The sequence below is a fragment of the Amblyomma mixtum genome, chromosome 8 (assembly GCF_055824585.1).
Source record: "Amblyomma mixtum isolate Tamu chromosome 8, ASM5582458v1, whole genome shotgun sequence".
NCBI lineage: Eukaryota > Metazoa > Arthropoda > Arachnida > Ixodida > Ixodidae > Amblyomma > Amblyomma mixtum.
In genome coordinates this window covers 115,605,853-115,629,824 of record NC_143019.1, presented here as the reverse complement: position 1 = coordinate 115,629,824, position 23,972 = coordinate 115,605,853, and the positions used below count along the sequence as shown (strand labels likewise).

General features: G+C 43.5%; 1 protein-coding gene and 1 long non-coding RNA gene across 2 annotated transcripts; both read left to right on the top strand.

Moving 5' to 3' along the window:
- The first annotated feature begins 1,092 nt into the window (after positions 1–1,092).
- Positions 1,093–12,833, top strand: LOC149334043 (uncharacterized). Its single transcript, XR_016284986.1, has 3 exons — positions 1,093–1,641; positions 3,276–3,349; positions 12,730–12,833. It is a non-coding gene; the product is annotated as an uncharacterized LOC149334043 (long non-coding RNA).
- A 695-nt stretch (positions 12,834–13,528) lies between these two features.
- LOC149334042 (neprilysin-1-like) lies at positions 13,529–21,618 on the top strand. Its single transcript, XM_089557846.1, has 3 exons — positions 13,529–13,960; positions 15,698–15,880; positions 20,957–21,618. Exons 1-3 carry the CDS (start codon positions 13,529–13,531, stop codon positions 21,143–21,145), a joined length of 804 nt encoding a protein of 267 aa, XP_089413972.1. The 3' UTR covers positions 21,146–21,618.
- Positions 21,619–23,972: the final 2,354 nt, after the last annotated feature.

The following is a 23,972-nucleotide window of genomic DNA, read 5'->3' as shown; positions in this document are numbered from 1 at the left end:
TGGATCCCTCACAGCTTCCCTAAAGCTGGAATGGTAGCTAAAGGTAAGGACTGAGGGTCTTATCACCTTCCAACACGTTTTGATCCTTAGGAATAACACAATTAAGGGCTCCACTATACAAGCTAGAAGCAAACCATGCAGCCTGGCTACTTTTGACAAAGACTGTACACTTGGCACTTTATGCTGTTAGAATAAAAACTGCAAGACAAATTGCTCTTTTTTACACGTGCATTTGTTGACTTGACAGTTTCAGAAAATTTTTTTAAAAAGTAACGACTTATATACTTGGGCTTAGATTATCATTAGCAAAATATTTGAGAAAAAGTTTAACTTCATTGTTCACAAAATAATAAATTGCAGGTTTGCAGAGCCCTGCATGCCTGAATCCGAACACTCAATTTCATTCAGAAAATTTTATTGAGCGTGCATTTCAAGACATACTAATTCAATTAACAAATTGTTAACCACATAGCTGGCCACACAGCTTCTTTGTAGAAGGGTTACGAATACAAATATATACACAGAATATTTCGACAAGGCTGCACTCTTATACATGCACCTTGGTACACAATTACCAGTACAACACTGTTTTTCAAAATAGAAATGCAGATATATATAAACACAATATGAGGATATAAATTACACAGCATATTTCATACTAAGAATTGATTTGGTTTTCACGTTGGATGAGAGAACTCCACTATAAAAAATGCACACCTTCACTGTAGTCTCAAGAAAGCATATACCATGGAGGTTGTTCTCTCGACGCGCGTTTCAACGCTGCCGCCTCTCACGTCGTGCTGCCGATCAAACAGCGTCACCATGTTTTTACGACAACCTACTCTCTACGACTGCTACGTTGGGTGTTTTGTTAGCCTTGCTGATCTCCCATCAATATAAAAAAAAACTTCCCCATACAAACAGAAATCGGCATGTAATTTCGTGAATGAGCAAAGCAGCAAGCCATACTGCCGTGAGAACTCAGGCATTTTTCAACCGCAGCGCAAGCAACAGGTCGTTAATTCGCGCGTTTCTACCAGTGGTAATTGCTCGCAATCGCTGCAATTTCTGTGGATGTCGATACGGCTGAATACCCAATAAAAATACCAAAAATAAAATAAAAAGTAGGATACAAGCTTTTTCACAACGAAACCGAAACAAAAACTGGTTGTCACCGCCAGGTGGCTGCCGGTAGCTGTTTTTCTGTATAACCCTCATGGCGGTTCGGGTGCTGCGTCGCGTGCATCGCGCTTCGGCGCTTGCTACAATTCGCTACTTGGATTGTGAGCCGTCGTGAACTGTGTTGTGGTTTGCGTGTGTTTCTTCTTGCTCAAGGGTGCACAATCGCGCAGTGCTGTCGACGTAGCCTATTCGAGGCAAAGTGTCATTTTTCTGGTCTCTCTAACTTTTCAGTCTGTGCGCTTCTTTGTGTAGTCCAGGATGGGTGTCCAGGCACAAAGACGCGCGGGCAGTGTCGCGGTGGAAATGTTCCAAATAAGGCCCGGAATATTTTCTTCTGTGTGACTACGTGGTAGAGAGTGCCGGCTACGTAGCACTCGTGCTGAACTCTCACTGGTTGGTGTAGTGCCCGTGACACGAAGGCAAACAGCGTTCTGCACGACTACGCAATCATCTGAAAAGGTAAGCAGTACGGCAGTTTCCTCGCTGGCGTCCCAGAACCCTCCTCGCAGCGCCGCCCGTCCTCCTCCTGTTTTTCTCCGTTCTCCTCTTTTTTTTCTTTCACGGCTGTTGCGCTCTTCGGTCTATTCCTCCGGCGAGTCTGCCTCCGCGCACCGCCGCCGCGAATCTGCGCGTCTTCTGGACCGCGGCCTGGTCAGCGCGCCTCTCAATGTGCTGACGCATGAACACGTAGGTGGTGGCGGAAACGTTTATTGCCAATGATGTAAATCGTAGGGGCGCCTGGTTTGCCGCAAAAGTTTGCATGATGACGAGAATTGGTCTGGGTATCGGGCATGCAGGGACGGAGCGGGGGGTGCGTATTCCCTTCGTTTGTCTCGGTAATACGAGAGAATATCACGGAAGAAGACCAGGTAGTGCGCGAGCCGGCCGCCCTAGAAGCTCGCCAGGAGCAGAACAGCTGTGAAAGAAAATACGAGCAGAATCGCTCTATTAAGGCGAAATCCTTTAATGCCTCATACTGTCGTGAGCAGGGAATGCTAGCAAGTGCGTTCGAGTTCCGGCGAAGAAAAAAAAAACACTTTATTGAGACTGGGAATCGAACCAGGGCGTTTGGCACTTCAAAGGTAGTCGCTGCCATTGCGCAACGAACGCGGTTTGAGCGAGAGTAAAGGCAGATCTAGTGAGCGCGCGGGTTTCGTGAGTGAAATAAAACAAATGAAAAAATTGCGAGTATGAAAAGAAACAAAAATATAAGAAATTAGATCATAAAACACGAAAAATATTAGAGAAAAGGCACATCTAGTGAACGCACGGGTTTCGTGAGTGAAAGAAAACAAATAAAAAAATGCAAATATGAAAAGAAACAAAATAATAAAGAAATTAAACTATAAAACATGAAAAATATTAAAGAACACAGACCGCGTGGTCCAGAAAACGCGCAGATTCGCGGCGGCGGTGCGCGGAGGCAGACTCGCCGGAGGAATAGACCGAAGAGCGCAACAGCCGTGAAAGAAAAAAAGAGGAGAAGGGAGAAAAACAGGAGGAGGAGGGGCGGCGCTGCGAGGAGGGTTCTGGGACGCCAGTGAGGAAATTGCGAGAAATTCTAGGTGGTCTAAATTAATCCGGAACCCTCCAATACGATCAGTGCCCATTTTCCGCATCTGAATTCAAACCCCACTATAAAGAAAGCACTGTCTCAGGTTGCAGTTACCAACGAAAGTTAATTTCCGGCCGTCAGGATCTAATTTTTAAATGAGTATGTGAAGATTTTTTTTTTATGATACCGATAGCGTTTCTGGCTACCCAGAGTATAGGATCTTGCATTTCGATCACTCTGCTGTTTGAAAATTGGTTTCTGAGGAAAACAAGTAACGCAATAATTGTCTCAGTTATTACGATGTTTATCTACGCTTTCGAACGCAGATTTGTTTTGCTCATAGCAAGATTCCTTTACTAGTGCTAGGGGAACTGATGCATTTTAAACAGGGTAGTTTTCCTTTGTATTGAGGCGTATACTTGGGCAAGTATATTTTTCCTGATCTTTTTACATTCATGTGATATTCACTGTTGGACCGAGTTCGCATGCTTGTTTTTGTACTCCTGTCATAGTGATAATGGGAAATTGGTATCCGCAGGTGGCACATCTGTCTTCCAGTCCGAGTCAATGGCATGGATTTTGTGGCCACCAGATGAAGTCAAAAGCTGTGTTGTAAGTTGTTACTGCATTGTGCTTTGTTCTTGTGGTTGCCATGAAATGTTCTCTTACTTTCATTGCTCTTTTCCTTAATGCTACTGCTTGGAGCAGTTTGGATAGCTCTGGCCTGATATGTTTACATTTTTATATGAGTAATATTAGTTGGCTGTCAGAATGGGCCGGTTGCAGGCCATTTGAAGTTTTACATTCAATATTGCTCGTCTTTTAACCGTTGAATTCTATGCATGAAGTGCGAAATGTCTGCATGTTTTTGGCTGCATTATGTGATACTATTTGACTACGAATATTAACATTATGATGCATGTGTGTTAACTTAAATATGTGTTTTTATGCCACTCATCGCAGGTCACAGATGTAAAAGAAAAAGTGCACACATGAGAACTGGTTTCATTACTGCTGCCTTGTTTTTGCTAAGCATGGAGAGCTGAGCTAATTGGTTCTGGGTAGAATTATGAGACATCATTCCAGTGTACAAAAACGCATGAACGAAGAGAGTAGACTCCATAGACCCCATACTTCAACTGAGGTTGATTCCACAACATGAGCTTTTTGCATGCAAAGTGGTACTAGTGACCCCTGTGGCTGAAAAGTGTTTCCTCGACCAGGTAACAATTATTCAAGGTTGCAAAAACAAAAACATAGGCGTAAGGTTAGCTTGTCACTCAAGTTGAATGCATCGGCGTGACTAAACATTGCCTACCTGGCTGACCCAACACACATTTGCGTTGAGATAATCTATTTCTTTTTCTGCTTGCCTGCTCCAGTCGCCTTACTTCGGCATTGACGCTGTCACGACTCTGTGACAGCATCAATGCGCAAGTAAGGAGACTGGAGCAGGCAGTTTTCACAGGAGAAATTGTAGCCTTAGTGGTAGAAAGCCAGGTTCGAGAGACTAAGTGTGCTGGGCAGCGCAAGCCGGAAGACAACGCACATTCGCAACAGTGACCTGTCATTGTGCCCTATTGCCATCAGGTGTCACACCGCCTCAAGAAGGCCAGTGACAAACACGATGTACATGTCGTATTTTCAGCTTGGGAAAGCTGGGATGCATGTGCCACCTGATAAATGACGTTACGAAAAAGCCTGCCTACAAAACTAAGCACACCAAACCCCTCGTTAAACATGAGGTTGACATGGTGTACAGCATCCTCCTTGCCTGTGGCAAACATTACATTAGACAGACGAGGCTTGCATCAATGAACGCTTGCTTGAACATTGCAGGACAGCTGATTCATTAAGTGGCAGAGGTCATTTAGCTGAGCACATTCGCCTTTGCTCGCACAAGCGAGCATGCAAGGCGTTTTTGAAAGAAACACATGCCTTGTGCAAGTTTAGCACTTGAAAGGGCTGGGAAATTTTTTAAGCCTTTTGTATCTCTGCTGAAAAAGAGAATTACGTCAGCAGCCCTTCTGCAGCGCTCCAGAAAAAGAAATAGATTATCTGGAGGCAAATATGTTTGTTGGGTCAGCCAGGTAGGTGATGCATAGGCGTGCCGATGTGTTTAATGTGAGTGGCAAGATACCTTTACCCCTATGTTTTTTTGTGTTTTGGTTTTTGCCGTCCTGAATAATTGTTATCTGGTGGCGGAAATACTTTTCAGCCCCAGGGATCACTAGTACCCCTTTGCACATAAAAAGCCTGTGTTGTGGAATAAACCTCAGTTGAAATATGGTGTCCATGGAGTCTACTCTCTTCATCCGTGTGATTTTGTGTGCCGGAATGATGTCTCATAATTCTCCCTTGTTTTCAGTGAATAAGGAGGGCTTCTGGTGTCTCTTTTTTTGTATGTGATGGTTATAACAAAGTGGCTACCCATAAACTGTCATTTTGGGCTTAATTGAAGGATCCTTGGGAATTTGTTTGACAGCATATTCCATGGGCACTTTCTTGAGAAAAATCAGTTATTTGTTACCCATTTCACTGCATTAACCATTGCTTCTCATCACGTCTCGAAAGTCATTGATAAGCACAAGCTTTCGAGTACCTGAGGGCTGTGTGAGAAGCCTTCTGACATACTTTAAACTACTGAGGATATCTGAAGACAGATTTTACCAATAATTGTTAGCCAATCCAAACCTCTTGGCTCTATCCCTGACAACCTGAAGCTGACCTGTCAATAATTAAGGCTGGAAACCGTTCTGATCCCCAAACTGTTCTCCTATTTTATTGATGTGCATTTTGCATGAACTGTTAGAGCACGAAATGAGTCCGCATATTACTTGCCACCATAAGTCAAACTAATATTTCTATACCAGTCATCACGGCTCCCATTCTCTTTACTAATGTGCAATCCAACTTTTTGAATTCACAACAGATTTTCACCCAAATTTAGATTCTTTATTTTAGGCAAGTGTCATCGACTTGAATTTCTCCAAAGCTTTTCATGTTTGTCATTATAACCTTTTAGCTACACTCTCATGCTTGAGCCTTCATTCTTTGATATTAGTGTAGATTCATTGCTTCCTGTTCTACGGCTGGCCTTAAAAAACTATTGTACTTCTTCTCTTATGAAGCCCAGCATATCAATATGCAAAATCATAAGGCGTCCCTCATCCTGAGTCACTTTGGGATGTTAAACCCCCATAAACAAAACCAAGCACATTACTAAAGTACATTAATATTAGCCATTCAATAACAGTCTTTGTCTTTATGTCCCAACCTTGTCTTTATGACTGCATTATTCAGAAGGATGCCCCAACTATCTCAGCTACTCTGACTGTATTGACTTTTGCAAGACGGATGAATGGTCTTGTTTGTAATTCATCGTGTCAAAACAGCGCAAAGAAGAGAAAGATGAGGAAGGAATGCGACTGTGCGAGTGCTGACTTTCAAGAAGGTTTATTGGAAAGCACATCAAAATATATACACTGTGGCCTAAAAAAAGAATGAAGAAAGGGCGCCTTGTAACATTCACTTTGGATCTGTCAAAAACAAAACGAAAGTTGAATATGAAGCATTTAAGAGCATGAACTCTTTCTTAGGGAGCGATAAAGAAGGTGTGTTAACACATTGATTGCGTTTTTTCTACAATTTCAGTGGCCTCGATCATCTCATGCACAAACTTTTCTGTGTCTGTCTAGCACAATGCAGCACAAGAAATTACGCCTCACAGCATAAAGGATGTGGCAAACGACCGCAGTCGCGACAATGAAACATCAGATTCCCCCTGCTAGCTTTGTTCACATCGTAACGGTGGTCTTTTGACCTCTCATTGGCACCTCTGCTAGTTTCTTGCTGAAGTTGATACATTAGCCAGATGGTTCAACTTTAGATTATTACATAGTTTCTTGGCTCTGGACATTGCTATTAGCAAATCAGCTGTTGTGTGACACTTGAACTCAGAATTAACTGCCTCCGTTGCCTTGGACAGAAAGACGCCTTTAGACATGACCACAAAACCACCTTCTTTATCAGCAGTTGAATGCGATAGGGCCCACCGTCTTAAACCCGTTACAGTTCAGCCTGCGGGCAAGTTCCTGGCATGGTTCAAACCACGACACCCCATCAACCAACGCCCCCTGAAACACACCTGTCAAGCTCACTCAGGTCCAGGCACAGGAAGGCAAGACGTCAAAGTATGACAAACAGCTCCAGAATAGTCCTCTTCGAAGGAACAATGGCAAATTTTGGCCCGTATATGCTTCAAGCAGCAGACGAGGCAGCAACTCAGTGTCGACATTGTGCACCTTGTTTTCAGACACTCGTGCCTTGGCTTCTCTGCTCCGGGCTAGTGAGCGCAAAGTGGCTGCAAAGTGGCATTCCAGATGGCTTTCACCTGGTAAACGGTGCGTGACACCGTCAACCAGCCACTCCCTGGCTTGTTTTCAGGCACAAGAGTTTGACAACAAGGTGCACACCTTCAGCTTGGAGTCGCTGCCTCGTCTGGTCCTTGAAGTGCTTATGGACCAAAATTTTCCGTTCCTCCGAAGAGAACTATTGTGGAGATGCTTGCCATGGTTTGACGAGTTGCCTTTTCCACGCACAGACCTGAGTGTGACAGGTGTGTTTCGGGATGTTTTGATGCAGTGTCACGGTTTGAACCCTCTTTAGGAACTTGCCCACAGGCCGAACTGTGTCGTATTTAAGAGGGTGGGCCCTCTTGCTTTCAACTGCTGATAAACGGTGGTTTTGTGGTCGTATCGAAAGGCGCCTTTCAGTCCAAGGCCACAGATGCAGTGTATTCTGAATTTGAGTGCCACTTACTATCTGATTTGTTAAAAGCAAAGTCCAGTGCCAAGAAACATTAACAATCTAGAGTTTAACCATCAGGCTAATGCCATCAACTTTAGTAAGAAAAATTGTCCAGCTATCTTCTTTACCGCAAAGACCCATAAAGGTGACTGCTCCTTGAGGGTTGTAGTTTAAGAGAATGGAATCTGTCAGAAACAAATCGCCTTCTCTTTGCGACATAAAATTAAGTTGCTGAGCATTGATGACTCCTCTCGTGTAAGATCTGCAGAGAAAGTAACGCAGTTTCTACACAATAACTCTCGCACCAGTTTCATGGGGTGCTATGTTGACATCAAGGATTTATATTATGCCATCCCTCAATCAGGATCAATAATGTGTTGAAGAATTCATTAACCTAAATGGAGCAGTGGCATTCCAAACGTCTCAGGCGTTTTGGTGAATAATTTTGTCGCACTTTTAAGCTCATACCTTCAGTCCACCTTTATTACATTTCAGAATAGCTTGTTTTTGCAAAAAAAACTATTAGCGCCGCTGGTACGTGGCTTATTGCAGGATCTCCAATCCTGACGAAGCATTGTCTAAGCGGAGAGAGGAGTTCAGTCAAAGCCTCAGTCCACTTTGAATCACCACTGAAATTATAGAGGATAATATGTCATCACATTTATTGGATCTCAATCTTGGGTGGTTACACTTGTTGGGCTTACGAGCCAAGGGAAAACAAGCTACTTTTACCATTTTCTTCGGTTCAGTCTAAGCTGGTCAAGAGGTGTCACTAACCTTTGCTTCAAAAATTCCTTAATGAAATCCTGTTTGATTGCCATGACATCCAGTTTTGCCCAGCTCATATGCCGTTTGTCCTTTACTGGATATTCAGAACCTTTGTCAGTGTCTTTAGCCGATTGCTTTAAGCAGAAGTTGAAACATTCCTTTTGTGCCCCCGTCGAGACTGTAACTCCCAAAAGGAAGTTTGTACGTACCTTTCCCTACATCCACAATTGGTCGCACCGGTTAAATAGGCAGTCGAGTTGGCGTCGATATTGTTTTTCTAACCCTATGAAGTTTCAGTACCTGTAGTCAACCGAGATTATCCATCAGAGTCTCTTCGTGCACTGCACAGAAGACATAGTGTGTTCGAACACCTTGAAATGCGGCTATGTTTACATTGGGAAAACAGGCAAGTGTGTCACTGAGAGGTTTAAAAGACCACCACGATGATGTGAACAAAGCTTGCGGGAGAACTTTGATGATTCACTGTCGCAATTGCAATTGTTTGCCAGATCCTAAACGCTGTGAACCGGAATTCATGTTCTGCATTTTGCCTGACAGACACAGAAAAGTTTGTGCGTGAGATAATCGAGGCCACTGAAATTTAAAAAAAAAACCGCAATCACTGTGTTAGCACACCTTCTTTATCGCTTCCTAAGGAAGAGTTCATGCTCTTAAATGCTTCTTTGTCAGTATTTGTTTTGTTTTACACTCATGCAATGTGGTTGACACAAGGTGCCCTTTGTTCGTTGTTTCTTTAGGCCACAGTGTATATATTTTGACGTGGTTTCCAATACACGTTGGCGATAGTCAGCACTCATGCCATCATATTTATTCCTTCGTTGTCCTTGTCTTGTCTGCATTGTTTTGTCACAACGTATTGGCCTCCTTTCCCACCTCTAGGGCTAATGGTATGGAGAAACCTTAACCAGATGCAGCCCCACATACTTGGAGCATGTCACGATACATGCTGCTGGCACCACAAGGGCACTCGGGTTTATCAGGAGATGTCATGATCTGTGTGCTCTTGCCATGCTGCGCAGTTTATGCATAAAAATTTTATTGATTCCAAACTGAAGTATTCCCAAGCTCTTTCAATTTTGCACCAAACTGTTTGATGCTACGCCACCAACTCCCTTTAATCCAACAGCGACACTTGGTACAGCATATGTGTAATCAGTCATCTCATTTGACCACCAGACATCACTGCATAAAAGGGGAAATCGCTCGTTTAGATGTGTTCCATATACTCTACAATACTTTTCCACAACTTAATGTTAAATGTTGCTGCCCCGCTTCAGACCAGGATGCCATCACAACTAAATCAAGAACTTTTTCCTGTTCCCATTGAAGAATAAATCAAATCAAAGTTTATTTCCCATCTAGCACTACAGATGGAGGAATCATAGAAAAAAGCTGCCCTTGGGCAGCTTGACGAGTCTACAATTCTAATTATTGACAGGGAGGCAACACAAGAGTTTATACAATTTTAAAAAACAAGCACATCAAGGAAGCACCGGAGAATACACGAAACAGCAATATGTATACATAATGAAACTTAAACAATGTTATGCAAAAACAAATTATGTAGTTCATGACGTGAAAAAGAAAACAAATCGAGGTTAATGTGGATATACCTATTTAGAAGAGATGGAAGTGTGTACTGAAGGCATTCCCTACCAAGATTTAGTCGAGGTGTTGGCACTGTCCATTCTTCGCCACGTCTTGTTGGATAGACTGATTCTTTTTCCTTAGTTCTGCAAAATTTTTAAGATTTGTTACATTCTTCTTGATTTCTGTTTTAAAAGTAACACTGAGGCGATATTTATAAAGATTATGTGCTTTAATAACTCTGGAATGACAAAAGAAAGCTGCACTGGGATGTCGGAACGGTAAATTATATGCATTTCGGAGATATCTTTTTTGCATTAAATGAATACGTTCTAGGTTAGTGAATGTTGTAGTGCCCCACACCAACTGGCAATAGTTTAAATGCGAGTTGAATATTGAATTGTATACCAGCATCTTAGTTTTTGTGGGAAGTATGTATTTTAGACGGCCTATAACACCAGTGATTTGAGCTATTTTTTTCAAGATATAATTGACATGATAATCCCATGACATACTGGCAGAAAATATGACCCCAAGGCATTTAAACTGCTCAACAATTTCTACAGCCCGCGAGTTTAATATAATATTATCGTGCAGTGGGATAACTTTATTTTTCGGCCTAAATATGACAGCTTTGGTCTTACTCTCATTTATTTGCATCAGATTAACTGCAGACCAGACCTCAAGAGCTTTCATTGTGGCATTACATTGTTTGATAAGTTCATGAACATTTTCACCCGAAAAAAATACGCTTGTATCGTCTGCATAGATGAAAAACTTTGTATTATCGCTAATGTTGACAATATCGTTTAGGTAAATATTGAAGAGTAGAGGCCCTAGCGTACTGCCTTGGGGGACACCGTAGAAGAGCGGCTTCGGTTCAGACTGTATACCATTTATGTACACCACTTGCTGTCTAAACGACAAATAAGAACTTAAGAATGAGAGCGCTTTTCCTCGGATACCATAGTAGTGTAATTTATTTAGTAAGATTTTATGATTTACCAGGTCAAAAGCCTTTGAGAAGTCCACAAATACACCAATGACAATAGATTTGTTTTCAAGTTGCTTTATTATATATTCCTTTTGTTGGAGTAATGCAAGTTCAGTGGATTTGCTTTTGCAGAAGCCAAACTGAAATGGTGTTAGCAAGTTAAATTTATGGATGAAATTTGACATTCTTAGATGCAGCATTTTCTCAAATGCTTTCGAAAACACTGGCAAAATAGAGATTGGTCTGTAGTTGGCGAGGGCGTTGCGATCTCCTTTTTTTGTAAAGAACAACAACTTTTGGTAATTGCATTTTTTCCGTAAAAACTGCAGTTTCTAAACAGATGTTAAAGATGTGAGCAAGTATGGGAGCAATTATGTCAACTACTTGCTTGACTGGCTGTATTTGGGTATCATCAATGTCATAGCTACTGCTATTGTTAAGATTTGTTATCACCGACACTACTTCGTCTACCGTGACTGGGTGCACAAAAATTGTTTCGTCATTCTGAATTCGAACATATTTGCAAGCGTCAGATCCGGCAGCACGTGTTATAGCACGGGTAGCCAAGCTCGTTAAAAAAGTATTCAATACATTAGCCAGTTCGACGCCAGAAACTTCCTTTCCATCAATATTTAATTTTGTTAATGCAGTGCGTGAACTGTCCCGCTGCAGAAGTGTATTTAATCTCGACCATAGTACACCATTTCGAGCATTCTTAACATCTAGAAGTGACACGTGATAGGCTGTTCGTGCGGACCGCAGTTTTTTAGTCAATTTGTTTCTATATTTCTTAAATACCGCAAGGTCCTCAACCTTCCGGCTGCTCAAAAATTTTCTGTACAGCTTGTCTTTCATTTGTATTTCTCCGCGAAGCTCTGGCGTTACCCATGGCTTGCGGATTCTGCGACTTTTCACACGTGTTACAAGAGGAAAGCAGTCGTGATATATCTGTTTAAAGCAATCGACAAGCGTATTATAGGCAACATTTGCATCATGAAGTTCAGCTATCTTACTCCAATATACTTTCATGAGCGCATCCCTAAAGGATTTCAATGATGATTCTGTAATAGCTTGGTATGTGATTGATGTGGACTTACTTCCTATTGTACTAGCGTTCTCAATGCAAGCAAACACAGGAAGATGGTCACTAGCACAACAAGATAAAACACCAGAAATAGCATTCAGCTGCATAGAGTTAGTAATAATTAAATCGAGAACAGAATGGCCTTCGCTTGTGACTCTACCTCACCACATTTTCATTGCATGTGGTCCCTCAAAATTATGGAAATAAGTGATATCGCTTGGAGCATTGACACTGGTTTGTTTTACCTTTTCTTTGCTGCTGTTTTTATTTTTTGAAACTGATGTGTCAATGGATTGTATGCCTCTTTTCGTAGTGTATCGTCTGCGACATCTCAGCTGTGCTACTGCAGTCACCCTTCTGATGTTACCTTTATATTGTCCCTCTTATTAATACCCCACTAAAAGCCTTCAGAGGACAAAAAACGATGGCTTTTTTATTTTGCTCATTATGGCACACGTCAGGCTTATGTTTAGGGATATAGGAGAGGCCTTTGTCTTGCAGTGGTGCTAGTTATGCTGCTGATGATGGTACTTAAAGACGAGCATATGATATATTGAATAAGAACCTCAAATTATTTTTCTTTTTGAGTGCGAATAGCTTCAGTGGTTCTTGATTTAGGCTCACTTTATTCCTGTGGCCACAATACGGAGTTTACTTTTTTAGCACTCTAATACTGGCAAGAATAAAAACTTGTGGATCCTAATTCGTTCATTTCAATCTTTTCTGTAGAGTGCATCGCCCGGTTTTCCCAAGCCCGCATGCACCGGTGGTACATCAACAAGGCTGTTTCATGGGGCCCAGCTGCATTGACAAGCGGCTAAAGAAGATCAAGAGGAGCATGAACACAAAATAAAACTGGCTGTAGGAGCTTCATCTATTTTGAAATTTGCTGTCTCATTGCGACAGACATAACATTGCAGCATGGCCCCTGCCCCAACATCTCCCAGTCATTCCAACATGCCCAGACATTCCAACCTGCCCAGTCATTCCAACATGCCCAGTCATTCCAACATGCTCAGTCATTCCAACATGCCCAGTTATTCCAACATGCCCAGTCATTCCAACATGCCCAGTCATTCCAACGTGCCCAGTCATTCCAACATGCCCAGTCATTCCAACATGCCCAGATATTCCAACATGCCCAGTCATTCCACCATATTTTCCATTACCATAATCCACCAAAGTTTCCAGTGTTGGTTTCCAATATTTACATCATTGCCTTTTTTTCCAATAGGGCTCTTTCGAAATGCAAAGAAAAAAAATTCGAAGAGAGCCTTCATGGACAAGAAAGCGCTAGAAAAGGAGGACAATTCTGCCATTGTTTTGTAATTAGACGACTGGGACAAATTTTATAAATTGCCGTCCCTTCTAGGGGTCATGTGAGGTGTAGCATCGGCCAGAACGGGAAAAGCAATCTAAACGCTCGGCATAGAATGCGATGCCGTCCCGATTCACGTTCATTCTGTAAATATTTTTGTTACCGACATTTTCTGATGAAAAATGCGGGTCTGTCTCCTTCGTATTGTAGATGGCCATCCAAAAAATTACCGCTGCCTCGTGGATGGACAACGAGACCATCGGCGTCGCTGTCGAGAAGCTGAAGAACGTGCGCACCCTACTCTGGCCCACTGAAAAGTATATTACTGTGGAAGGCATCGAGGAGGCCTACGTCAACTTCAGCGAGAATGCCTCCTCATTCGCGCACCTCTGGATTGACGCCAGACGCAACATCCATAGCCTCTTCGGCTCCGAGGCGGGAGTCGAGGAGCAGCGGCTGCGTCTCAGCAGCGCTCAGCCGTACATCGAATACGTGCCGGTGCTGAATCAGCTGGCTTTGTCGCTGGGCGCCCTGGCACCGCCCCTTTTCTACCCGGATGGCACCAACGCTATGATACACGGCGGTCTCGGCTACTTCTACGCCCGGGAACTGGTCGGGGCGGTGGACCGCGAGGGTGTCAAAGTAAGGACGCGCAGAAGCGGCGCTCGAGCGAAGAGCGCCTTATGAGTAGAGGACAATACAGATAAGAGGTTTTATCGCATAACCAGCGACACGAGAAGGAGGCACTGGATAGACTATAGGATGTACAGCCCGCCTTGAGCAACTAAATGACACTCTGCCTTTTACTTCAGCATTATCAGCATGTCACTAACGTTTCGGGCGATCCACACAGAACAGGAAAAAACCGTTGCAATACCTGGGTAGTGCATCGGAATTGTAGTTTGCTCTTGTCGTTACTTTGTGAATGCGCAGTGATTCACAGTAACGTATCTTGTAGAAGACGTGTGGTGTTTCTTGTGGACGACTGGAAAGATGAATAGTTGTCCAACTGGCTATGCGCAAAAAAACTGTGCAATGTCAGTGCAATATTGTTGACGTGACATTACTGAGAGATCTTAGTACAATCAGACATAGAACACCGATAGTTTTTATTCCGTTCAGCTTTTATTGCGTTCAGCAGTAAACCAGGGGTCTGAAATATGAGGTTGGAAGCTAAAGAAATAAAAAATTGATGCAATTCTCTCTTATACTCCTGTTCCTAATCTAGGCGCATGTGCACAGCCAGGGCAAGAAAGGGTTAACGATTCTTTTTTCACTTTATGCTTTGGCTACAGTAGCTACCGTGGTGGCTCAGTTGTTATGGTGTTTGGCTGCTGACCCGAAAGACGCAGGTTCAATCCCGGGCGGGGCGGTGGCATTGCCTGTGATGCCAGGGTTCTTAGATTTGAAGTAACTTAGATTGCTGTTACCATTATCAAAGGCGGGGCATACCAAATGACAGCGAGAAAACTAGGAATTAGGTGAAAAGTGCTAGCAAAACGGTGACTGTGCTTACCACCCGAGCCAAATACCGGTTAATAAAGTTGGCTGGAATCACATCCTTGCTCTCACTTGTGCATTCTCCGCATGGTGTACCTCAGTGCTTTCTGGAGTGAGCTCACGTAGATCCTGAGTTTCTGATATTAAACTGCCTCCTACATGCATACTATACTTTGTAGCGCTTGTTGTTTACCCCAATCGAATGAGATTAAGCTTTATTTATTCGGAGTTGGTGCTGTGTTCCTTCGGCACGCGTGTAGGTGTTTGACGTGCAGCCCCCTTCAAAAGTTTAAGGCCCAAGTGGTTTGCTTCTGAGGCCTCCTCCATGCCACGTTATGTATTCTCAACGACCGTAACCTCTCGAAAGAGGAATGGCGTTGCGTCCTCAATCCCGATAGATTTGGACGGCTAGATATGCAAGGGAGCCCCGCTAAACAGCTTAGAAGCAGAGCACTGGGCTGTACACTTTTGACTGAGACAGTGCCTCTATAACCAGCAAAATTATTGGAGGGCGCCATGGCCTTTCGTTCATGTGGATTGCATGTAAGCTACAAAACTAACGGCAACTGACAACTATGTTTGTGGACTACCGCACACGTCCTGCATAAACACATCGCTCATCTGCAAATAATCAGATGCACTACTTTGCATGTGTTGCAAATGAAACGGCTTCTTAGGCATTGTTGTGGCGTTGTGTTGAATGTCATTGCAAGTTAATGGTTACTGTCTATACACACTTCAATTTCTTTTTTAACCAACTGCATGAATTGCACTACATTTTTCAACTAAAAATGACATCTTCTAGTGTCCCGTTCGTGATGTCTTTCATACTGTCGCACCAAATGAGCGAAGTGGTGCAGCTTAATGGTAATTTTCTAGGTGAACCCACTGGGCCACATTGTGCCCTCCTGGCTGAGCGAGGCCGTCAAACCAAGATTCCGCCAGCGCGAACGGGGCTGTCTACGCTATAACGCCAGCGTATTCCCTGAAGTGCCGGCGATGGAGGTTGCGTTCGCAGCCTTTCAGCAACACGCCGAAAAGAATCAACTCCAGCTCAGTGACGTAAGTGGCCGAAGAAACCTTTCAGTGCATTCACTGTTAATTGTCTCGCATTCTTACTTTGCTAAACAGGTGCGTGAAAACTAGCCGAAGACTCATTTGAAAGAGCTAGGCAAACATCCGTCTTTAGAAGCCGCATAAACCTGAAATCTAATAAGCTCTGCGTTGCACAGTGTCAGATCTGTAACATGGGCGCAGTTTTGGTGCCGATAAAGTCATCTGAGCTTGCTCCTCCATAGGGACGAGGCCTCTCGTCATGACGCCTATGTAAGGCCTCTTGACTCGAAACCGATAATGGAATTCTTCGCTATGCGGAGGTAGGTGGCAACATAGCCGTCCGTATCATTGTTTGAGGAACAATGTAGTCATAAAATGGCGTAAACGAGAGAAAAGCACTCACGCGAGCTTAGGTAGGAAGTTTATAATGGGTCACCTTGTGGCCACAGAAAAAACGACCTTGAAACCTTTCTTGGATATATACACCTTCACTACGCACTTTCTCTTATCACGTAGCTTCCAGCCGCCACGTATGAGACTCATTCAAAACATTCCAATGCTTTGGCTTACTTGCTCGGAAGAATTTTTTTTATGATTGAGTTGCGGAACTGTAACCATCTAAATTGTCCTTTTACGCGTTAGTAAACCAATTCCAGCTCTGTTTCCTTTCAGATTTCTTGGTGTAAGTTCTTTAATAGCATTGTATGAAACTTCAGTGTCTCAACGTCGATCTGCACTCATCGCGATGGCATTCATTAAAGCGGACCTCTCAGTGGTTATGGCGCTCGGCTGCCGACCTGAAAGACGCGCGTTCGATCCCGGCCACGGCGGTCAAATTTCGATGGAGGCGAAGTTCTAGAGGCCCGAGGACTGTGCAATGTCAGTCCATGTTCATGAATTCCAGGTGGTCGAAATTTCCGGAGTCCGTCCCTACGGCGTCCCTCATAGCCTGGGGTCCCTTAGCAAAAACTAATACGTTTGAAATATACGGTGGGCTATTTAAAATGTATTTTAAACATATTTTGTATTCATGAATGTACTAAAAATATGTAGGAAATACGTTTTTGAAATTTCATGCTTGGTCGAAATATATTTTTAAAATGTGCCAAAAATACCTCACTTAAAGCATACTTCGAGCACTTTTCAAATACGTGAAAAAATATGTATGCAGTTTTAGCATCTTGTCAGTGTATTAAAAGTGTATTTTCGGAAATATGAAATTAATTCATCGAAAGTATACTTCAATTCTAGAAAACGGGGAGCCCTTGTAAACGTATATGTATGCAGTTTTAGCATCTTGTCAATGTATTAAAAGTGAACTTTCGTAAATATGAAATTAATTCATCCGAAATATACTTCAATTCTAACAAACGGGCAGTCCTTTTAAACGTCTTTGCACACTTCTAGCTCCCGTTGAACAGTCGAGTGCTCGAAATCGCGTTTCGGGAAATGGCATTTGCGTGCCGTCAATGTATTTGTAGTGTACTTCCATAAATACGCAATTAATTCGTTCAAAGAACACTGAAATTCTAGCAAATTGGCAGTCCGCATTAGCATGTTTGCAGCGCACTACAAGCTGTCGTTGAACAATCTAATGCTCAAAATCGAGTTTCGGGACATCGCATTTTGGTGCTGGCCATCTATTTAAAGTGTACTTTCGTAAATACGCAATTAATCCGTCTGAAGTATATTTAAATTCTAACAAATGGGTTGTCCGAGTAAACATATTTGCATTACACTTCAAGCTGCCGTGGAACAATCTAGGGCTCGAAATGACGTTTCAGCGAAGAGTGAAAACTTTCCCTTTCTTGTCATCCTTTCGTTTATGGTAACTTCTAGCATGAAGGTGATCACCACTTATACCCCTGCTACACGGGCGCTTCGAATGCCTTCCAGCCGAATGTCATCTAACGATGCTACACGTGTTCTGTCTAAGGGAGTGCTTGAAGATAATATTACGCCAATGAATATTAACCGCGTCAGCATGAAATTTCCCCGGGAGTGCGCCGATGAGGACGACTGCACTCATACTGTTGTTTACATTGCTTGTTCACATAACATAAAACGCAATCTGCGCTTTCGTTCTATTAAACAATCTGTTTTCTTTTTTACTGGTTGTACTCGTGCTTGTTTACGCAGTGCGACAATATGTGGGAAGCGATGATGCGATCGCACGCCTGAGAAAGCCGGGTTGTTGGCATCGCGCAGGACTGGCGCTTCTCGCTTCTTGTCCCGGCTTTCTCCGACGTGACCAGTACTTTTTTTTAAAGTACTTTATCCAGAAGTATGTCTGGCGACTGTTCGCTTTAACTAAAACGGCCTAACTTGTTATCCACAAGCTAGCGACGGCGACGACTGCTGCTGGCCGTAAAGCACGGCTCGGCAGTCTGGGTCACACCGGCGATTCCCGTTCATCGTACGCGTGCCCTGCGATGTAAGCAATAGTTGATTTCAGGTCACTGTTGCCAAAACTACACCTGGTGACCATTTGCATTCGCTAAAGCTTGTGATTCGCTCTTCACAACCGCCGAAATCACAGATCCAACCCTGCGAACTCGCTGGGCCTAGTCGTGGCGGAAGGGAACAGAGCCGTCGTCGATTGAAATTTATTTGGCAAGCGCTTATCGCTGGTGAGTGTTCAGGTGTGCACAAGTGAAATATAGCCGTTCGTTTCGCTCATTTAGAAGCGCGAGCATATACACACCGCCGCCTCATCACCGTGCTCTCGCTTAGCCGCCGACAAGGCTGACCGTCCGCCGACCGGATTCGTCGGTGTCGTTGGCCTGAAAAACGTGTCCCTCTAGAATCATATTATAGTAAACTAGATATTTCACTATAATTACATGCTGTTGTTCAGCGTGATATATACTGTCGTTGTCGGACTAGTGTGACCGCCGTCGTCGTCGTCGCTGTGCACTGAAAACGAGCTGAGGCTTTCGAATGCGTTTCGAAAGTGTCGTGCAGCACCGCGGCAGTCCGTTGAGTCCGAATGTCATTCCTATTCTCGAATGTCATTCCACTCAATGTCATTCGAACATTTCCGTGTGAGAACGTGATAGCATTATACCAGCAAAAGCGCCTTGGGTACTTCTGGGTCCGAACAAGCCAGCGGAAAGGACCCCGTCTGGCAGGGCAGACCGGCTCCCTTACACACCAATGTATCTGTTGGTTGACAGTTCGACTCCTGACCTGTTTCTGACGCAAGTTTCAACTAGCAATTCCGTTCTCCATTAACACCAGATTCGAACGCGACCGGTAGGGTACTTCTGCGATAATTTGGCAGCCCACAGTATTTGCGCAAATAAAGGCCTCACCGTGCAAAGTAGTGCGTCGCTTTCGCTGGGTATATATACGGCAATCCAAGTATAGCGCTTGTCGTAGGGTTTGTTGTTGGCTCTGTCACTCTCGTCTTGGTATGCTGTGTGTAGGTATGTGCCGTTCCCATTAATCACGTGACCTTATATCAGACTCCTGTTGATTAATGATAAATACCCGTGTACGATTTGTTCTCCTGTTCAAGAATTAACCCGTGTCATTCCATGGAGCCGCCCAGTAGACTTTTTTTAGGCCCGAGTAAACACATTTTTAATGTATTAAATGTATATTTTTAGTATATTTCTAATGTATATTTTTATTATATTTTTAATGCATTACAAATATGCTAAGGGGGCAAAAATGTACTTTTCACGTATTTTTAAGAACGTTTAAAATATTATTCCTAGTATACTTAGAAAGCATTCGTATTGCAGTTTAATCATAGGGATAAAAAAATGCGAAATAAATATGAAATTAATACAATACGTTTGAAATGCATTTTTAGCACATCCTCTTTTTCGCTAAGGGGTGCTTTGGACGTTAAGCCGCATAAACACCAGATCCTAATTAGCTCTGCGTTACACAGTGTCAGATCTTTAGCAGGGCAGTAGTTTTGGTGCCGATAAAGTCCTCTCAGCTTGCTCCTCCATGGGGACAAGAACTCTCGCCATGACGCCTTTGTAAGGCCTTTTGACTCGAATGCCATCACGGAGGCTGCTGTGGACACTGCAGTAAAACTCAGGTCACAACCTCGTCTTTGGTTAGTAATTCAATTCATGGTGCTAGCGAGACGCATTCATGAACATAGAAAGCAGAAGGCACGACATCTCTCCTGAGCTTCTTCACCATGTCTGTCTTGAAGAAGCGATATCCTGATCTCCACAGAACAGAATCTCCTGGTCACGACTGCCTGCAGGCTCAGTTTTGCCACCAGCAATCGCATTCATTGTGTCAGTTGGACGATATCTTTTCACAGTACATTGGCCCAATCTATGGCCGTCGTTTTTACCGCGCAAAAGATGTTTGAAACTGTTCACTGCCTGTACGCGAGGCCGCGGTAATTGCGTGACTGTCCCTTATGTCAACATACAGCGTATTTTGGTTGATTCAATCTTTGTACTAAAGCTGTACAAATGAAGGGCGGCCGCCTTTCATCTTCACTCCTTCCGCTGGTTTTTACAGATCTAGACAATCATTAAATTACAAATATAAATACAAGGAGAGTTTTATTATTTTCTTGGTTAAAAATGTTTACTGCAAAAAAGCAGAACCTGTGGAGCATGTCAACAGACATCTATTTCAGTTGTTTCCATCATTTTAAACCTCAGCGTCCGTTCCATGAGTGTAAATTAAAGGCTCGAAGGTTTCAAAACGGTCGTGTGACTACGCGCTCTATCACTGCATTATCCGCCGCCTGAATCAAACTAATGCGCACTAAATTGTTCCACAAATCAGAAATTTAGAAAGTGCCTCCTCTCAAAACCCTGGGTATGCGCTGAGACTCTAGGTAAGTTATTCTAAGATAACGCGTTTTTGTGGAATTCATTAAAGAAGAAAACTCTTGCGTTTCCTCGCAGCAATAGCTCCAGGGTTTGTAAGCTCCTAAGGTAACTTCAAGCATGTATTTGTGTAATGTTTGCCTCGTAGTTGACTGGAGTTGTTGAATACTCAGTTCATGGCCGTTCACCTCAATGTCTGCCCTTGTTTACTCCGAGCTTAGTTTCACTCGTTTAGCAACTTGCAACTGCAGCGCGTTGTCACTCGCAGGAGCTGAGCGAAGCCAAGGTGTTCTTCATCACTGCCTGCCTTCCTAGCTGCGCCACGGAAGCCAAGAACAACCTTTACGGCGGCGACTGCAATAAGGCGGTGATGAACTTTGCGCCCTTCGCTGAAGCCTTCCAGTGCCCCGCGGGCTCCAGGATGAACCCTCTGAAACAGTGCACTTTCTTCTACTGACTGCCGCCTGCAGCCAATCAGTGCACGGATGGCTCTATGAACTGCACAGCAGTGTATTTTGCTATTTTCCAGTTTTTTTCGCGTCTGAAGTTTTTTTTTCCAATGTCATTTGTAAAATTCGTCCATCACCGATGTTAGAGCTGTGCATATAATTCCATCCTAATCTTCCTGAGAGCATAATTAGTTATTTAAAATGGGTTCCTGCATTATTAGCAAAACGGAAAACGTTTAACTAAAGAAATTGGAAAATGAGCGTCACATTGTTTAAAGCTCGCAACGCGGTGGAAAATGGAGTAGTTTTGTGCCTAACCGCTGGGTAGCTCGCAAACAACATTACATTATATATGCGGAGCTTAGGTGTGAATAGGCTTTTTGTGTTCTTGATTCCTTTTAAAAGGTTGAATCCACGTTGTTGTTTAACGACTGCCGTAGTAAGTGTGAATATACTGCAGCGGAACTCTGAACTTCCACATACCAGCGGCAAGGACAGACTCATTGAAGGAAGTCGTGGTCGAAGCGCAAATTAAGTGCAAACTTCTTTATGGATGCCTTACGTGTGCAGCAGAAGATTCCCCATAACTTTGTTCAAGAGAAGAATGTTGCAGGTTATATTACACTGTTCGATTCCCCGTCCTCGTTCGTGACAAGCGAGATCACGTGGAAAGGCCTTCGAAATCTAAACCTCTTCACCGCAATGCATGACTAAATGAACTGTTCCCTGTGCTGCGTAAAGTTGAATTCAGAACGAACAGTGTGAATAGTGTGCCGACTTTCCTAAAGTGTACTGTGGCCGCGAATTGGCCATTGTGGGTTTTCTTCGATCTCCTGTGCCTAGCTGCGTGACTTGCTGACACGCTTATATCCTAAGCTGTAAGATAAATGGATGTATATATCCCCGATTTTAACCAGAAATAATCAACTTCCTTTGAAAGGAAATTTTTGTTGGCCTACTCTGAAGCCATGGTGATGCGATATTATATTTGTATTTCACACCCGCAGTGGATAATAAAGCCCAAAGCGTATCATGTGGTTCGATGAAGGTAAAAATAATATTAAGCACTCTTTTTCCACCTGCTGTATTAAGAAGGTTGCCATATTAAAAAAATACATCCTGCTGTGTGCTGTTTCATGAGAGTTTCTTCTATTCGCAGTGTTTCGTACTAGGAGCACAAAAAGTGACGGAAACACTTCCTACATATCACTTGCACGCCGCTTCGACATGAGAAATTTTCACTCAGGAGATGATCCACAAAGCATGCTTAGTGAGACAGGCAGGCATAGCAAGATGCGTCTAAAGATTAAAATGCAGAAAAACAAAGTAATATTAAAGCGTATCGCAACGAAACAGCAGGTCACAATTGGTAGGGAGGTGCTGGAAGTGGTAAGGTAATCCGTCTACTTAGGTAGAGAGCGCTGCTGCGGATCATTGGAGGGAAACAACTGGAATACGAATGGGGTGGAGCACATACGAAAGGTTCTTTCAGATCATGATAGGCGGTTTGCTCATATGCGTCAAGCGAAAAGGATGCTACAGCTGTATCTTGCAGGCACTCACGTATGGTGATAAAATATTCCTTTTTTTTCTGATTGTTGTTCTTCCATCCAAACTCTCATCCCTTCTCAGCCCATTCTCTACTTGAGGAAGAATTCACCGGTAAAGCTCTCCCGCGCGCTTTTCTTTTGCCTTTATTAAGTACAGGCGAATAACAACCTCTGCCTCCCTTGGCCGATCCCCCCGTGTGGGTATGTGCCATCATTTGAAAGTCTGGTAACAAAAACATGAGGTTTCCGGGCTCATTTCGCCCGTCGCCACGAATTTCTGGACGACGTAACAGTGAACCAGAGCCTCTTCCGCGGCTGCTGTTCTAGGCTGGGCTTCTTTTGTTGCAGTGCGGTCGTATTACTGTGATGTCCTCCTTTCGTGCTGTTTTTTTTTGTTTTCCCATCCAAAGCGGCTCCGAAAGCCAAGAAGCGAAGGATATTCCTCTGACACCACATTGCCCAAAAGGACCCCGTTTGAAGTGGACGATCTGGGCCGCCTGTTGAGATTCTGTCTCGACAACACGTATTTTGCTTTCAGCGGGACCTTCTACAGACAGCGCTTCGGCACAGAAATGGGCGCACCTATATACGTCACCTGCGCGATGTAGCCAAAAATTCAGACACAGTACGCCACCAGTTAAGCGGCCATTCACCGCTTTATTCCAGCAGCAGTACAAATAAGTTCACAACTGAGACGGCTACGTGTCAAAAAGCGTTTCATAATTCATCGCAGCCAGCTTTAAAAAATTCCAGACAACTCAGCATAGCTGGTTGGAAATGGCTACCTGCACATGCAATCACTGAGGGCTAGTTTTGCAAAGATTATAAGTATTTTCCCAAATGAACGACGGTGTAGTGAAGTACAAAATGGACGCCTTCTCGGGGCGTCAAATTGTGCAACTACTGAAGCTGCAGCCCAGGAGAGTCCACGTACTGTCTGGGAACATTGAAACTCCCGCATCGACTGGTGCATACAGCTATATGTGTTCATGAATAGAGATAATTTAAGTTTGATGGAGCGACAATAAACACCGGATCAATCCATCTCTCCAAGCTCTATATAAACCACTTCACAGTAATAGAAATGAACTGAGCAGGTAGCAAAGGTTGCAACACTTAAAATTCTCAACATTGCCAGCATAGTTTTGAATACTCTAAATTATTCAATATCACCTATACCGCACTGACATCATGCGTGAGCTGCTGACCCACGGCTTCGTTTTTTTTAGCAGTTCCGTGGCGGTGGCCGCGTAAGTCACTAGTAACAGGGCTCCCTTCCCCCCAT

Coding starts and splice junctions, on each gene's coding strand:
- LOC149334042 (XM_089557846.1), top strand. CDS start 13,529: ATGGCCATCCAAAAAATTACCGCTGCCTCGTGGATGGACAACGAGACC. Junction 13,961..15,697: donor TGGACCGCGAGGGTGTCAAA/GTAAGGACGCGC, acceptor GTAATTTTCTAG/GTGAACCCACTGGGCCACAT. Junction 15,881..20,956: donor ATCAACTCCAGCTCAGTGAC/GTAAGTGGCCGA, acceptor TGTCACTCGCAG/GAGCTGAGCGAAGCCAAGGT.